This window comes from Megalops cyprinoides, chromosome 4 (genome assembly GCF_013368585.1).
Source record: "Megalops cyprinoides isolate fMegCyp1 chromosome 4, fMegCyp1.pri, whole genome shotgun sequence".
Lineage (NCBI taxonomy): Eukaryota > Metazoa > Chordata > Actinopteri > Elopiformes > Megalopidae > Megalops > Megalops cyprinoides.
Window position 1 is genome coordinate 45,541,650 of NC_050586.1, and position 13,786 is coordinate 45,555,435.

The following is a 13,786-nucleotide window of genomic DNA, read 5'->3' on the forward strand; positions in this document are numbered from 1 at the left end:
TCCTTCACTTTGCCATAACCTTGTCTGAGTAACAAGGGATGACAAGGACTCTTCCAAATTACCGTGAAACTTCAAAAACATTTACTTTCATAAATCTTTTTGTTGCTGTTTGCTTAGAGTTCAGTTTCGTGAGCTTGTTGTGAAGCGCAATCTGTTTCTAATTACAAACTGCAGAGACACACACGGAGCGGAGAAGCGGGGTCGGGTGGGGGTTGTATGTTGAAGGCTGATTTCAGGTCACGTCGTTGCGCCACGAACGCGAAATAAAAAAAAGTGCGTTCTGTCGTTGTCGGCTCCTGATTGGATATCATCAAAATGGTCTTCTTGACTTAGTAATGCGGTCCCACCGCAAAAACACAGCCAACGCGGAGGGGTGACGTCACGTCACTAGCAGACAATGATCCTCTCCCTCTTCTCCATGCTGTTCACAGCCTTTGGAAGCTGGCGTTACGCGAAATGGAAAGGAGCCTCCGCTGAAAATTTCCAGTTCGAGTAAAGGCGTCTGACATCTTTCCCGACACGGAACGAAAATGATTTCTTCACATATTTATCTGCTTGACTGGAAAATCTGTCCTTTCTTCTTTAGGTTAATGTAAAATTCACAATTAAAAAAAGTCCCCCCCCTCAATTCTCGATTGTTTTGGAGCAACTAAACAGAAGAAAGGGATTGTTTAGTTTGTGGCACCAAGAGGGTAAGTACACGTTTTACGTACACGAAATGCTCAAAACTGTGGCAGCTTTGTTAGACATTTAAGGAACGTGCTTTTCTCCTGTGTGTTCTTGAGCCACAGAAGTATAACTTTGATTATGCGCACACCTGCGCGTCTTGGGTACTGCCAGCGTGTAGAGAGCAAATTTACAGAAAGAAAAAGTTGAGTTGCCTTATCTGACTGGATGACTTGATCCATCTGGCAGAGACTAACGTTTCATTTTGTGCTATCTTGAAATGTTGTGATGAAATATATATCGTGAAGAAAGCAACGTCACCACGCTGTGTGCTCAGCGAGGACCTATCCAATGACCGTTATGTGTATACACCTAAATAGCAGGGTAGCTAGCTACGTTAATGAAGATTTAAAAAATTTAAAATCAAGGTAGCTGACCAAATTTCATTGTATTGTAACTCTTTCTTATCGTCTAAGTTGGAAGGTTTGCAAAAGAAGGTGAAAATGCCGATTTGTCCTTTTATGAGAAATGTATCCTCCCCAAGAATCAAATGCATTCGACGCATCTCCTGTTCAGTTTATGGTCGTTCAGTTTTTCTCTAGTCTTGCGTGCTTTTTTGTAGTCAACACTTCCTCTCAGTACGAAAATCCCAGCTGTTTTGGAATTTTTCCAACTTGCACCCCGGCACTGGACAGCCAGATTTAAATTGTGGATCCCATACTGGTTTTGCCCCCCATTCGAAGTATGTATGCAGTCTTCATTGAATGACTCAGTAGGATTTTACACTCTTGTCTACTGCCGTGCGAATTTCTTGTTGAAAAATCTGCGGCTGTTTACAGACATTAGACATGTTATGCAGCTTTGACCGGCACAGTTGGCATTCGTTAACTTTGTGTCTTACGTAATTTTTTAATAATCAGGTTTAGCATTTTCTCAGAAAAAGTCCTTGTCACGCAGATAAAAGGGGTACTTCATTAAATTCTTCAGTTTTACAAGTGGGTGTGGAACAGAGGGAGTTGTCAAACGTTGCGTTCTAGACGTGTAAATAAAGACTTTATGTGCAAGCTGTAGTTCCATTTAGTCATTATTTGGAATAAAGGGTGTATTTTTAATTTGTGGAATTTTGTTGTATTATGATGTGGCTGTGATCTGGTGATGGTCCACATGCAAGAGAATATTTTTGAGACAACTATAACACTAATGCAGCAATCATAGTTATCACCTTACAAGGATAATTAAACAGGCAGACACCAAATATGATCAAATCCTCTTTAATATATAGTGTAGCTTTGTTTTGTCCTCTAACCGACAGGAAAAATCTCAAATCACAGCCCAGCCCAGCCCCCACCTCACCCCCCACTGAAACAGCAGGAGAGTTGGTCCAGAGTTTATGTGGAGACCTTTGTGGGCAGCATAGCAAGATAGTCAAAACAATGATTGTGTCTCCCTTTCCTTCTCTTAACTGTGTAAGTCCTGCAGTCATTTACCGTCTCACTCAGATGGGATTTACTAGCTGCGTACAGTTAACTTTTGTGTTGCACAAAATGGGTGTGTATCCAACTGACTGCAATATCAGACATGCTAAACTGGAAGATAATCTAATGTTTTCTCATGTTGAGAAAAGGATGATCAAGAACAGTGAGGATGGGTGTGGAGCAGTTCTGCAGATATAGCAGCAGGGTCTTGGGATGTAGGCTACAGGGCTCCAGGGGAGGGGTGAATCGTTAGTTCAGTGATCTTATTCTTTATGATCTCTAACACATTTAGAGACAATGTTTAAATTAGCATGGCTGTTTATGAAGCAGCTTCAACCACCCTTTGATCACATGGCGGTTCAGATTAGCCACCTGAGTTGCCCAAAATGCAGCATTTGGGTATATAATTCAAGTAGGCCAGCTCTATTGCATTGAAATGTCAGATGATGTTTGAGTTTTGTATGTTGATGGCTGTCATTATGAAGCCATAGCATGTCAGTTTATATCACCAGGGTACTTGGAAAGGGAATATACTATGGAGCAACTTTTTTTTTTGTTTTCATCTGATTTTGTCCATTGCAACCATTTTGTATCTTCTCTTGTTCGTCGTCTGTAAAAGCTTATGCAGTGCCTCAAATAATATAATTACATACTAGTCAGTGTGCTTAGAAGTACAGAATTTCATCACTTGTATTAAGTAAAATTTCAAAACTTGTGTGCCTGAAAGTGAGCATACATCATTATTACCTGAATATGCTCATACATACGTTGAAGGATGGAGAGATGTAGTATGAATTGAAGCATAGAGTACATATCCATACAGAAGTCCTAATGATCTTAATAATTTAAATTCACACAAAGGAAAGGGCTGCAACAGGGGAATTTATGTCCAACTGTTAGTGGTCAACAAACATCTTGTTTTCTTGACATACTAAACTAGAAATATTGCAATAAATATTGATGGCCTCTTGAAATAAATCAGGAGGTTTGAAAAATGTATGTAATATAGGATCAAAGGTCATGGCGTGGTGGTAGTGTGCTCTGAAATGGGTTCTTGGCATACTGCCCATGTATATTTGGTGGCACATATTCCGCAGCACACTTGGGAATACAACCAAGCAGGCAAGTGCCGAGTAAGCAAGCGTGTGATTTGGAACACGGCTTCAGCCTCCACTGGCGGCCAGGCACCGGTTGGCTTTTTTTCATCATGCTGTTGTCACTGTGAATGAAAACAAAAACAAGATTAGTGCGTTTTTCTCTTGGCCCTCATTTATGAAACTAACAGCAAGCATGGCATTCCTACCCACGCATGTATGTAGCTCAACAGCGTATTTTAAGTAGCAGCGAATTATTGATGTGCCAGGTGTGTTATACAGGAAACCTGTAGTATTCCCATGGGCTTCCACTGAACAGAAAAAGTAAACTTCAGTGACCCTGCTTTGCAAGTAAATAATAAGGGCTGAATTACAGAGGGACATTAAGTCGAGGAGAGGCCCAGAGGCCCACATCCTGTTCAGGATGTTTTTGGGAAGAGCATCAGCCAATTCAAATAAAACCCAATAGAGATGTGACTAGTGCTTTATTTGTTTTTTTTTTTGGTTGTCTTTTTATATAGATGGCCCGATGGTTGTTGGAATGTTTGATTATTTCACTTGCCTTCTAAGATTTTAAAGTGAGACACTTAAAAGGTGCAAGATGGAAAAGTCCTATTTTTATGGATAGCAATTATGTGCTTTTTAAACATCAGACATATTTCATCCTATATTCATGGTGCTGATACCCATGTTTTACTTTGTGGGTTCAGAATCCACAGTAAACATATGGACTGTATGTTGTCAACATGCATGCAGAAAAGTTATGTTGTATACTTCTAACAAATCTGTTGAACACTAAGTGGATCATTTGCACTACTATCAGTGGTAGTGCAAGGGAACAATGGACACTTTGTATGGATTTGTAGTAATGGATACCAACAGTATGGAGGCATAATACTGAGCATTGTTGCTTTACAATCTTAATTCTGTCACATCTGTTCAGCATTATTTCTGCTGTGTCTTTGCTGTATGTTCACCCCCCCCCCCCCCCCTTTATGTGTACCGGATTGACGCCTGAAACTCAATGTTTGAAAACACTGTTACATTTGTTTTAAAACAGGTTTTATCCTTTAATCTCTCAATGTCGTATCTCTTTGCTTTCAGAATCACCGGAGTTCACGATGGACGGGTCGCAGTGCTACTACAATGAGACAATTGCTTTCTTTTATAACCGCAGTGGAAAGCATCTGGCCACAGAGTGGAATACAGTCAGCAAGCTGGTGATGGGCCTGGGGATTACAGTGTGCATCGTCATCATGCTGGCCAACTTGCTCGTCATGGTGGCCATCTACACCAACCGGCGCTTCCACTTCCCCATCTACTATCTGATGGCCAACCTGGCGGCGGCGGACTTCTTTGCTGGCCTGGCTTACTTCTACCTGATGTTCAACACGGGCCCCAACACAAGGCGGCTGACGGTCAGCACCTGGCTGCTGCGCCAGGGGCTCCTGGACACCAGCCTGACCGCCTCAGTGGCCAACCTGCTGGCCATCGCCATCGAGCGCCACATCACCGTCTTCCGCATGCAGCTGCACACACGCATGAGCAACCGGCGGGTAGTGGTGGTCATCGTGGTCATCTGGACCATGTCCATCGTCATGGGCGCCATCCCCAGCGCAGGCTGGAACTGCATCTGCAACATCAACTCCTGCTCCAACATGGCACCCCTCTACAGCAACTCGTATCTGGTCTTCTGGGCCGTCTTCAACCTGGTCACCTTTGTAGTCATGGTGGTCCTCTATGCCCACATATTCGTCTATGTGCGGCGGAGGACCATGCGGATGTCCCGGCAGATCTCGGGGCCACGCCGGAAGCGAGACACCATGATGAGCCTGCTGAAGACGGTGGTGATCGTTCTGGGTGAGTGGTCAAGAGTCTTCCTTGAGCTGGCAGTTTGCAGTGTCATTTCTGAGTCACTGACAGGAATGGACAAGGGAAGACAGATCTGTCTGCAAAAGGCAGTCTTGTCCAAAGGGACCTTGTCCACAAAAGTGAAGTCCCTATCCCTAACTCGAGCTGTGCAGCTAACTGTAAATTAATTTGAAGCAGCCAGTTGTGTGGACGTCACATCCGTTTACAGGGTTGTGTGGATGAGACTGCCTTTTTAGTGAGATCTGCTGCTGGCGTCTGTGGCCGGCATATGTTGACATAATTTTGATCGATTCCAGTGCCTCTGAACCAAAGCACGTCATTCCAGAAACAGCCTACCCCAGCTGCACACCCCCTCAGCCCTGTGTAGTGTTTCTGCTAAAAATGAAAAATGAACAGTTAAGTGACTTTCAGATCCCTGCCTAACTTGCTGTGCTGAGGCGTTGTCTCTGAACTGTGCAAGGAGTACATTGTCAAAGGGAGGCATTTGTGTTTGGCACAAATATTTAAAAAAGGCAGTCACAAAGTAACATAAAATGGCCTCCTCTGTGAGGAACCACACAGTCTCTTGCTCTGTGTGTAGTTATTTGATGATTTAGATGGTCATGTTCTCATAGTTGCAGACTTGGAAAGCTTAGCCAATAGCATTGCAGCCTTTGTTCATTAAATGCCAATGCAGAACATTTAAGGCTTAATTATTAATTTGCCAATTCAAGTATTCTTTATTAGTGTAGTTTATTTACGTAGCCAAAGGCTGTAGAGATCATTAGCTACCAGATCAAAACTAATCACATAGACCATACTGTATGTTATTGAACTGTTTAAAAAGACAGGTCCTTAGTTAAAGGCCGTAGGTGAATCATTATCAGATTTTATGATTCTGTTTTTAATATTAAACATTGAAAACTGTGGTTTAAGTAACGGTTTAATGGTTTAATCTGCTCCCATGGTTTAAGCTTCAAATAAACAACAAAAACTGTGTTTCCAATGCACATACTAGGGATTTCATAGTGAGTTTAATGATGCATGGTTACTGGCAGTCAAATCTTCAGTTGCATAATTTGGGCTACATGTGTTGACTGAGTGGAAATAGTGTGTAAATTAACTTAGATAGTTAGTCTTTTGCAGCCAGCTAACAAGCTGACTGTATTAGGCCTAAACAGTGCATTGTTTCATTTTACATCTACGAGAATCACCTGGTTTTCCAGTTGAAAATGCTGTCAGCAGCAGGCCAGCTAGATGTCCTGGCTGTACTGTAGTTACATTTTTTCCACTGAAGAAAAAAAAAATTGTGCAGCAGAGATGGGTCAGCAGGTAAGAATGGAGCCTCAGTGGGTAAATCAAACCAAGTAGCCTTTTTATAACAATAAATAAATAAGAATAAATAAATGTTTTTCCTGTCCTCCTGATCCCCATTTTTCTACCTATGTTGTTTTATATCTTAGGATAATTAAAAGCATGCTGCTAATTTAGAGTGATGTAGCCAATCTCTGTTCCCCCACCATGTATGTAGTATTTCCTTTTGACCATAATTGTTGATGTGGTCCACACATTCCTGGTAGCTTCATTTGGCACTGATAGAACTGTGCATTCAAAATGTGCTGAACATTTTAACTCAGAGAAAGTTTTTGCCATTGCTATATGCATAGTTCAGATGTGATCACAGAAATATTTGTATTGTATTAAGGAATACAAAATAAGTAGGGCTATCTGTCTTGGCTTTTTTTTGGCTATTTTCACAAAATTAGAGTCGGAAGCAAATGACTACTTTTCATTACTATTTTTCATAATCAGCCCTTTTAGAAAATGGCATGAAATTACTGCCGTGTCACCAGTTGTGTGCACTACATTTTTCTCTCGTGCTTATGGATTGTTAAACGTAGTCACACATCCATCCTTTTATGTGATTATATTTCAGTGTGTCTGCTGTGAAAAACGATCAGATGCTTTTAAGCCTTTAAATTGTCCATTTTCATTTTCTGGCAGCTAGTAGAATGCTTTTTAGATGCACTTCCTGGTTCATCTTGTCTGCCTGGTTTTGCATTTCAGTTTATGCACATGAACATAACATCACTAATCAGTTCCAAGTATGATTAATGCTCCCTCTTCACACCTTAAATGAAAATATTATGTTAAAAGGATACAGGAAATTAACATTCTCATTGGACAGTAGGATCTACCATGTATGAGATCTATAATACTTTAACTTTAATTAATCTGAATTAAAGACTACATCTGACATGCTTTCTTTAGTGTCGTGTAACTTTTCAGAGCAAGCGCTTATATGGACACATTGCCATTTGGGCAGATTATTGAAGGGATCTGCTCTGCTTCCTCCTCGCCTCTTAAACTAATTTTGTCAGAGGATACGTCACCCCACACCAATGTGATAATTGGAAACTTGCCAAAGGAGCGGCACCTTCTCGCAAGCTTTCGAACATTTGTTGTCACACTTCTGTTACGGAGAGTCTGTTTCTTTGTAGAGTGAGAACTTGATTTATGTATTTCCATGGCAGACCCACATCCTTCCCTGTTTCCTTCTGCTGTAATGTAATTTCAATATTTTAATTGTCATAGAGCACATGGCAGGGCAGAATTGGCCCTTTCTGTCTTGATTGAAGAAAGCTATTCATTACCTCATTGTGTGTGCCCATTTCATGCGTTATATACATTTTGTTAGTTATTTGATTTCGGCACCTGTATTAGCACCACGCTGTGGGTGAACCTCGCCTTGATCAAGCATTGCAAAATTGTAATCAGCTGTTCTGAACATGCATCATAAGAGAATAAGTGTGCTCTTTGCTTTTGATGTGCTTGGGTAGTGTGCCTAATTCCCACTGTAGAAAGGAAATTTGACTGATTAGAGTGCATTTTAGGACTAGATCTTTAAATGGACAAAATTCTGTGTATCATTCAGAATAGGTTACTCTAGGGACTGGAAGGAAGTTAAGGCATAGTCATACAAGTCATACAGGTTATTCTCTGATTGTCAGAAGAAGCCAAAACATAAACAATTATTAAAATTATTAAAACAGATAATTTTCTCTTAGAGATGTGGACACACATTTACTTTGTTTGGTGTTCATGGATAGGTATTAGTTTTAAATGTAGGTGTCCAGGATGTAGCTCAGTGGTAGAGTGCATACTTTGCATGTATGAGGTCCTGGGTTCAATCCCCAGCATCTCCAATGCATTTTGGGCAGCAGTGTAGTATAGTGGGTAAGGAGCAGGACACAATTCGATTCCCACGGGGGCACTGCTGTGGTACTCTTGGGCAAGGTACTTAAACCATAATTGCCTCAGTAAATATCCTGTTGTATAAATGGATAACATTGTAAAAAAACTGTAACCGATGTAAGTTGCTCTGGATAAGAGTGTCTGCTAAATGGCAATAATGTAAAAAAAAAGTGTTTTAAATGTTAAAAAAAAAAAAAAAAATGAAAATTCATTGAGGAAGTTAAACTGAAGATATATTAACTGTTCTTGAGGTAAACTATAAATTTTAAGTTATGAACATCCCAGTTAACAGTCTGTGGCTTGCCCTCATGGAGCCCTGCTAGAAACCACCAATTATTTAGGATTATGGATATGCAGTTGGTAGTTGCTTTATTTCTCAGAATAATAAATTTGTTTCAAAATCATATAAACAGTAAAATATTAAACTGAATGAGATTAATCAGGTTAAGGTGAAGAATGAAATGCACGTATTTGAAAAAATGCTGTTTATTTTAGTTAGGCTTATTGACTTCACACTATTATCAATTTCATGGCTGGATTAAATAAATTCTGCAATGGCATTTTCAGAATCTTCTGTAGCTTCTTCTAGTCCCCGGGGGGCTAAAGCTCACACAATTTCCTTGACAAACATCCCAAATGTTTGTTTCGACACTGAATCCTATTGTTAACATAAATGTTTTTTCGTCTCTCCTCAGCAGCATTTTTGTGTCTTGACTTGGAGCTGCCATATAAACATTACAATGTCTTTCTCCCTGTTTAGTGTTTTGCACTGTTGTGTCCTGTAAATAAGAAAAGGAGGGCTGTAAACACAATTTGATACATAGTGTATATGTATGAAAAGAAGTTCCAGATCGTGGGCCAGATTTACACCTAGTGTAAATAATCCATGAAGAAGTGGTGCATGGTTGAATGCCCTGATATGTATGAATTCACCATGTCAAAACCTACTGTTACAGAATGTTGTTCAGAATGCCAGGAGGTGCTTTACCTTTAATCACGAAATGGTCAGCGAATGTTTTATTGACAACACACGTTAAATTATAATATATCCTTACAATGTCTCTGTGACTCTTGTAGGGAATTTACATTTAAGGTATCTGCTCAGACAAGGTACTATGCATTGAGTGTTAATGACCCACTATACAACACACTCATTTTGGCAGTCCTATTATTATTTAAATTAGAATGCTTAACAGAAGAGGGACATCATAAAATATTTCAAGACCATTAAAATACATCAGTTTATATGTACATTTATGTCTAACAACTATCTACATTTAACCTTTCAACTGCTAATCACTGTGCAGTAAGTCTATGACAGAAGAACCCTGCTTCATTTTTTTTTCTTTAATGTTTTGCAGGTGCCTTCATCATTTGCTGGACACCTGGCTTGGTATTGCTGCTTTTGGATGTGTTCTGTGCCAAGTGCAATGTGTTGGATTTCGAGAAGTTCTTCCTCCTCCTGGCAGAGTTCAACTCTGCCATGAACCCGATCATCTACTCCTACCGGGACAAAGAGATGAGCGCCACCTTCAAGCAGATCCTGTGCTGCCAGCGGCAGGATAATGTGAACGGCACTACCGAGGGCTCGGACCGCTCTGCCTCCTCCGTCAACCACACCATCCTAAGCGGACCGCTTTATGACCGCACGGTCGTGTGAAAGATGCTGCGAGAGAGCCGAATGTTGGGACAGAGTACCACGTGCTGTGTCCCAGATCATTCCGACAACGTACAAGCCAGACATTTAGCCATCGAGGACTATGCTGTTGCATTGCTGTTGTGGAAATGTCAAATTTCTAATAAGGCTCCATGAATTACGCAAGGAGGACTGATCTAAGATGTGAAGTATATGTCAGTATATGTATAGCTGTTCTTGTATGTATAACTACCACTGAGCCCTGGTTATTCTCTTACTCTAGTAGGGATGTCAAGGTAAATGGTTTTCATGATATGCTACAATATTCAACTTTTTTATTATCGGTCTGCAGACATTTTCCTATATTATAGTAATCGTGTTAAAGGTATGCCATTGTATTTATTATATGTTTCATTTTTTAATGCAGATCAAGATTTCACCACAGTAGCTTACAGTATTGCTTGCATGTTGCAATACAGAAAGTTAGTTCATTAGTTCAGCTCCCAGTGTGTGTATACTTGCCAAAGAAGGGAATTCCATTCCATTATTCTTCATCTGTGGAAACACTAAATTGTCTTGTATATAAATGAAATGTTTAACTTTATAGTAGCTCAGCACCTGCTATGTAAAACAGCAAATACACTTGAAGAATTATTGTTAGAAGTTTTCACAAATGAACCTGAAACTTGGATTCCAATCACATGCCACTGTTTGGTTAGTTAACTGAGTGAAAATACAGATAGCCAGTCCTGGTATGTTTTCTTGTTTACGGTATGAAACATCAGGCTGCAGCTAATAACTTGCTCAGCCGGTAGTGGTTTGCTAGTTCAGTAGGTACGACAAAGACCTGCAGAGGTTTGTTCATGACAGTAAATGCTATTGTTGCTGCTCTCTGTAGATTGAAAAACGTCATCTATAGCTAGCGAGCATAATATTTCCCTCGTAATAGCTTGAGAGAGGTATTGTAGGACAAAAATTAAGTGACAAGATAGCCTGTGAGGCTGCTTGAGTTAACATTCCTTCTATAACATGGGGCCATTTTAGCAGGGGATAGAAAAAATTGTTACATTCCGTTATAGTCAGTGGTCTCTTAATTATCAGTTCAGACCTGGCAATGATTAGACAGCTAGATTAGGAGACACAGACTAGGAATATGACCAGAGCAGTATTATGATCAAAACGTTTCATTGAAATGTGTGCCTCAGACTCTGAGGGTGGCCTTGCTATACTTGTGAATAACCAACATTTGAATTCAAAACCCTCTGATGGATAGGTGCTCATCTTATGAGCTGTGCATACATGATTGTATTTTAAACAGCCAGCCTTTTATGTTCATAAATGTTATCTTAATACCAGGACCTAAATCTGAGTGAGTTCTTTACTGAATTTACAAAAGCACTTTATTTTTCAGTGCCTTAGGTGAACAATGAAGTTCTATATAAGTAATTGATGATTAGGGCCAAACTAATAATCTGGTTACAAGTAAAAGGTTGGTAGTAAGTGAAATGGTGTTTCAAGTTGAGCTTCAAGGTATTTAGAAGAAATGCTGCCAGCCATATACCATAACCATGTAACAGTGATGGACGAGTTAAGTTAAGAACATATTGTAATGTGTGTATACTATGATTACCCTTTTTATAAATCAGTGAAATATAACAGACATTGTTAATTACTGTTTGAATATGTTATAAAAGCAGTGTAAAAAATCCCATCCAAAAAGTCTGTTTCTACTTTTTCCTTCATTCCTTGCTTTGCAGATACCTTTATGCAGAACAGGTTGCATGTGACATATACTTCATTTACATATCTTGGTATTTATGGAAGAAATTCAGGTTAACTTGCTCAAGGCTATAACAGCATTTTCTCACCTGAGATTTGAGCTATCATCCTTCAGGTCACAAGCCAGTATCCAGTTCCCTATCCACTGAGGATGAGTAGTGTATATGACTGTATGTGTACTTGCACATGTTTTTTTTTTTTGACAGTGTTGCAACTTGCATGGGACATCATGCCCATTTATTCCTGTTTGTCAGGATTACTTATGGTTATAACATTTGCTTTCACACACAAAATTAAACTGCTACAACTTTGAAGCAAAAAAGTTATTTTTTGACAAGTCATTACTATACTTGCCTTTTTTGCTTCATATGTGTTTTTTATTAAACAAAACACTGTTGTCATTTGTATACACCAACAATATTGCATTATAGAGGCAACTGTTGTGTATGGCACTGTATTGAGTCCTGCAAAACTGAGGAGACATACAGAAACATAGAATAAGAACCACCATGCTTGGTCTATGCCATTAGACATTGAGACAAGCTGAACTCAGAATCTTTTGATGATGGCTGACTTTACTTAAAATAACCTTGGCCAATGGAACAAAGCTGTGGACCACTTGATTCAGAAAAGGGTGCTTTATTTAAAAAGGCTTTCCTTCAATAAATGCTTTTGTTTTTGTTGTTGTTGAAATGCCAAAGTACAGCACATTGCATTTAGGAAACATTACAAGAAGACAATTATCATCATAAAAATTATCATGAAAGCATCAAAATGGAAACATACTTTTCACTAGGTGGAAGAAGAGAGGGTTGTGATCTCTGGAGAATGACGGTAAAAAAATTAGGGCTGAGACAATATGCTTTTGTCACGATACAATATTATCATGATACTTTGGTGCCAATTAGTATTGCGATTCCGATATATTGCGATTCTACAAGTATTGCGATTGGATAGTATTGATTATTGTAATTTTTCTGGCACTATTTTTATTCATGTCACAGTATTCAGCAGCCCAAGCATTTAGAAGCGCCCTCTACAGGCCTGGTGGAATTCTCGGCCACTCTTGGCTCACATTTGTCAGTGAAAGCAATACAGCAGTGTAGCGCCACTATTACGCAAATGCCGTCACAGAAAGTAACGATTCTGGGAAGAAGTATCGATATTTAGTATCGTGCTATAAAAAATCTCGATATACCATGAATCGATTTTTTTTTCCCACCCCTAAAAAAATAGTCTCCCAGTTCACTTTTCAATTTCATAAATATTTCAGATAAAGGTGGCCTGGTGCCACATCCGAAAGTTTGACAGAAACTTAAAATGCTAAAATGCTCTGAAATAAAAGTTGTGGCTTTCCGGGTGCAACAACTGCTCTATATTTGTGAAAATTCTGCAAGGAATTCATTTTTTTGTGAAAAATTGCTTACTGATATTAAAAACCTACCAAGGCTATGTACAAATTAACTACTAAAATAGCATACTAAGGTATGCTATTTTATAGAGCCAAGCTAACCTATTAAAAGTAGAGACATCGTATAGAAGACTACTATGTGTGCTAGCAAGGTAGCCTGTCTTTATACTAACTATCACATATTTACCTGGCTACAGCCAAGATGATTCATATTGCCATCAAGGTAGCTAATTCCCATTGAAACAGACCCTTGCTTCAGGACAGACCCTCACAAAATGTTACATGTAGCCTCTATTTATATGTTGGTAACATGTTGATACAGCAATTTTTGTACCAGCAGTATAATTATCTGTATTTATATTTTTGTATGCTATGGTTGTACAATATCCAAGCTATCAAATAGAATTTAATAATGATCTCAAAGCCAATAGTAGCATTGATTATTTAAATAAGTAATGTTAGAACTAATGATTGACAGAATAGGATGATGATAAGTTTGTTGGAAAATTAACCAACTTGTATTTATAATTTTTTATTTGAATGGTTGCTCCTTAGCATATGGTACAGGTGAATGTAAGATGTATTTATAGCATTTAATAACAAAGGTATAGAACAGAAG

General features: G+C 39.2%; 1 protein-coding gene and 1 non-coding gene across 2 annotated transcripts; both read left to right on the forward strand.

Moving 5' to 3' along the window:
* The first annotated feature begins 413 nt into the window (after nucleotides 1-413).
* Nucleotides 414-10,672, forward strand: LOC118776743 (lysophosphatidic acid receptor 1-A-like). The gene is made up of 3 exons (XM_036527273.1): nucleotides 414-692; nucleotides 4,340-5,095; nucleotides 9,703-10,672. The coding sequence occupies exons 2-3, from the start codon at nucleotides 4,357-4,359 to the stop codon at nucleotides 9,999-10,001; spliced, it is 1,038 nt and encodes a 345-aa protein (XP_036383166.1). The 5' UTR covers nucleotides 414-692; nucleotides 4,340-4,356; the 3' UTR covers nucleotides 10,002-10,672.
* On the forward strand, nucleotides 8,223-8,292 carry trnaa-ugc. Its single transcript has one exon. It is a non-coding gene; the product is annotated as a tRNA-Ala (tRNA).
* Nucleotides 10,673-13,786: the final 3,114 nt, after the last annotated feature.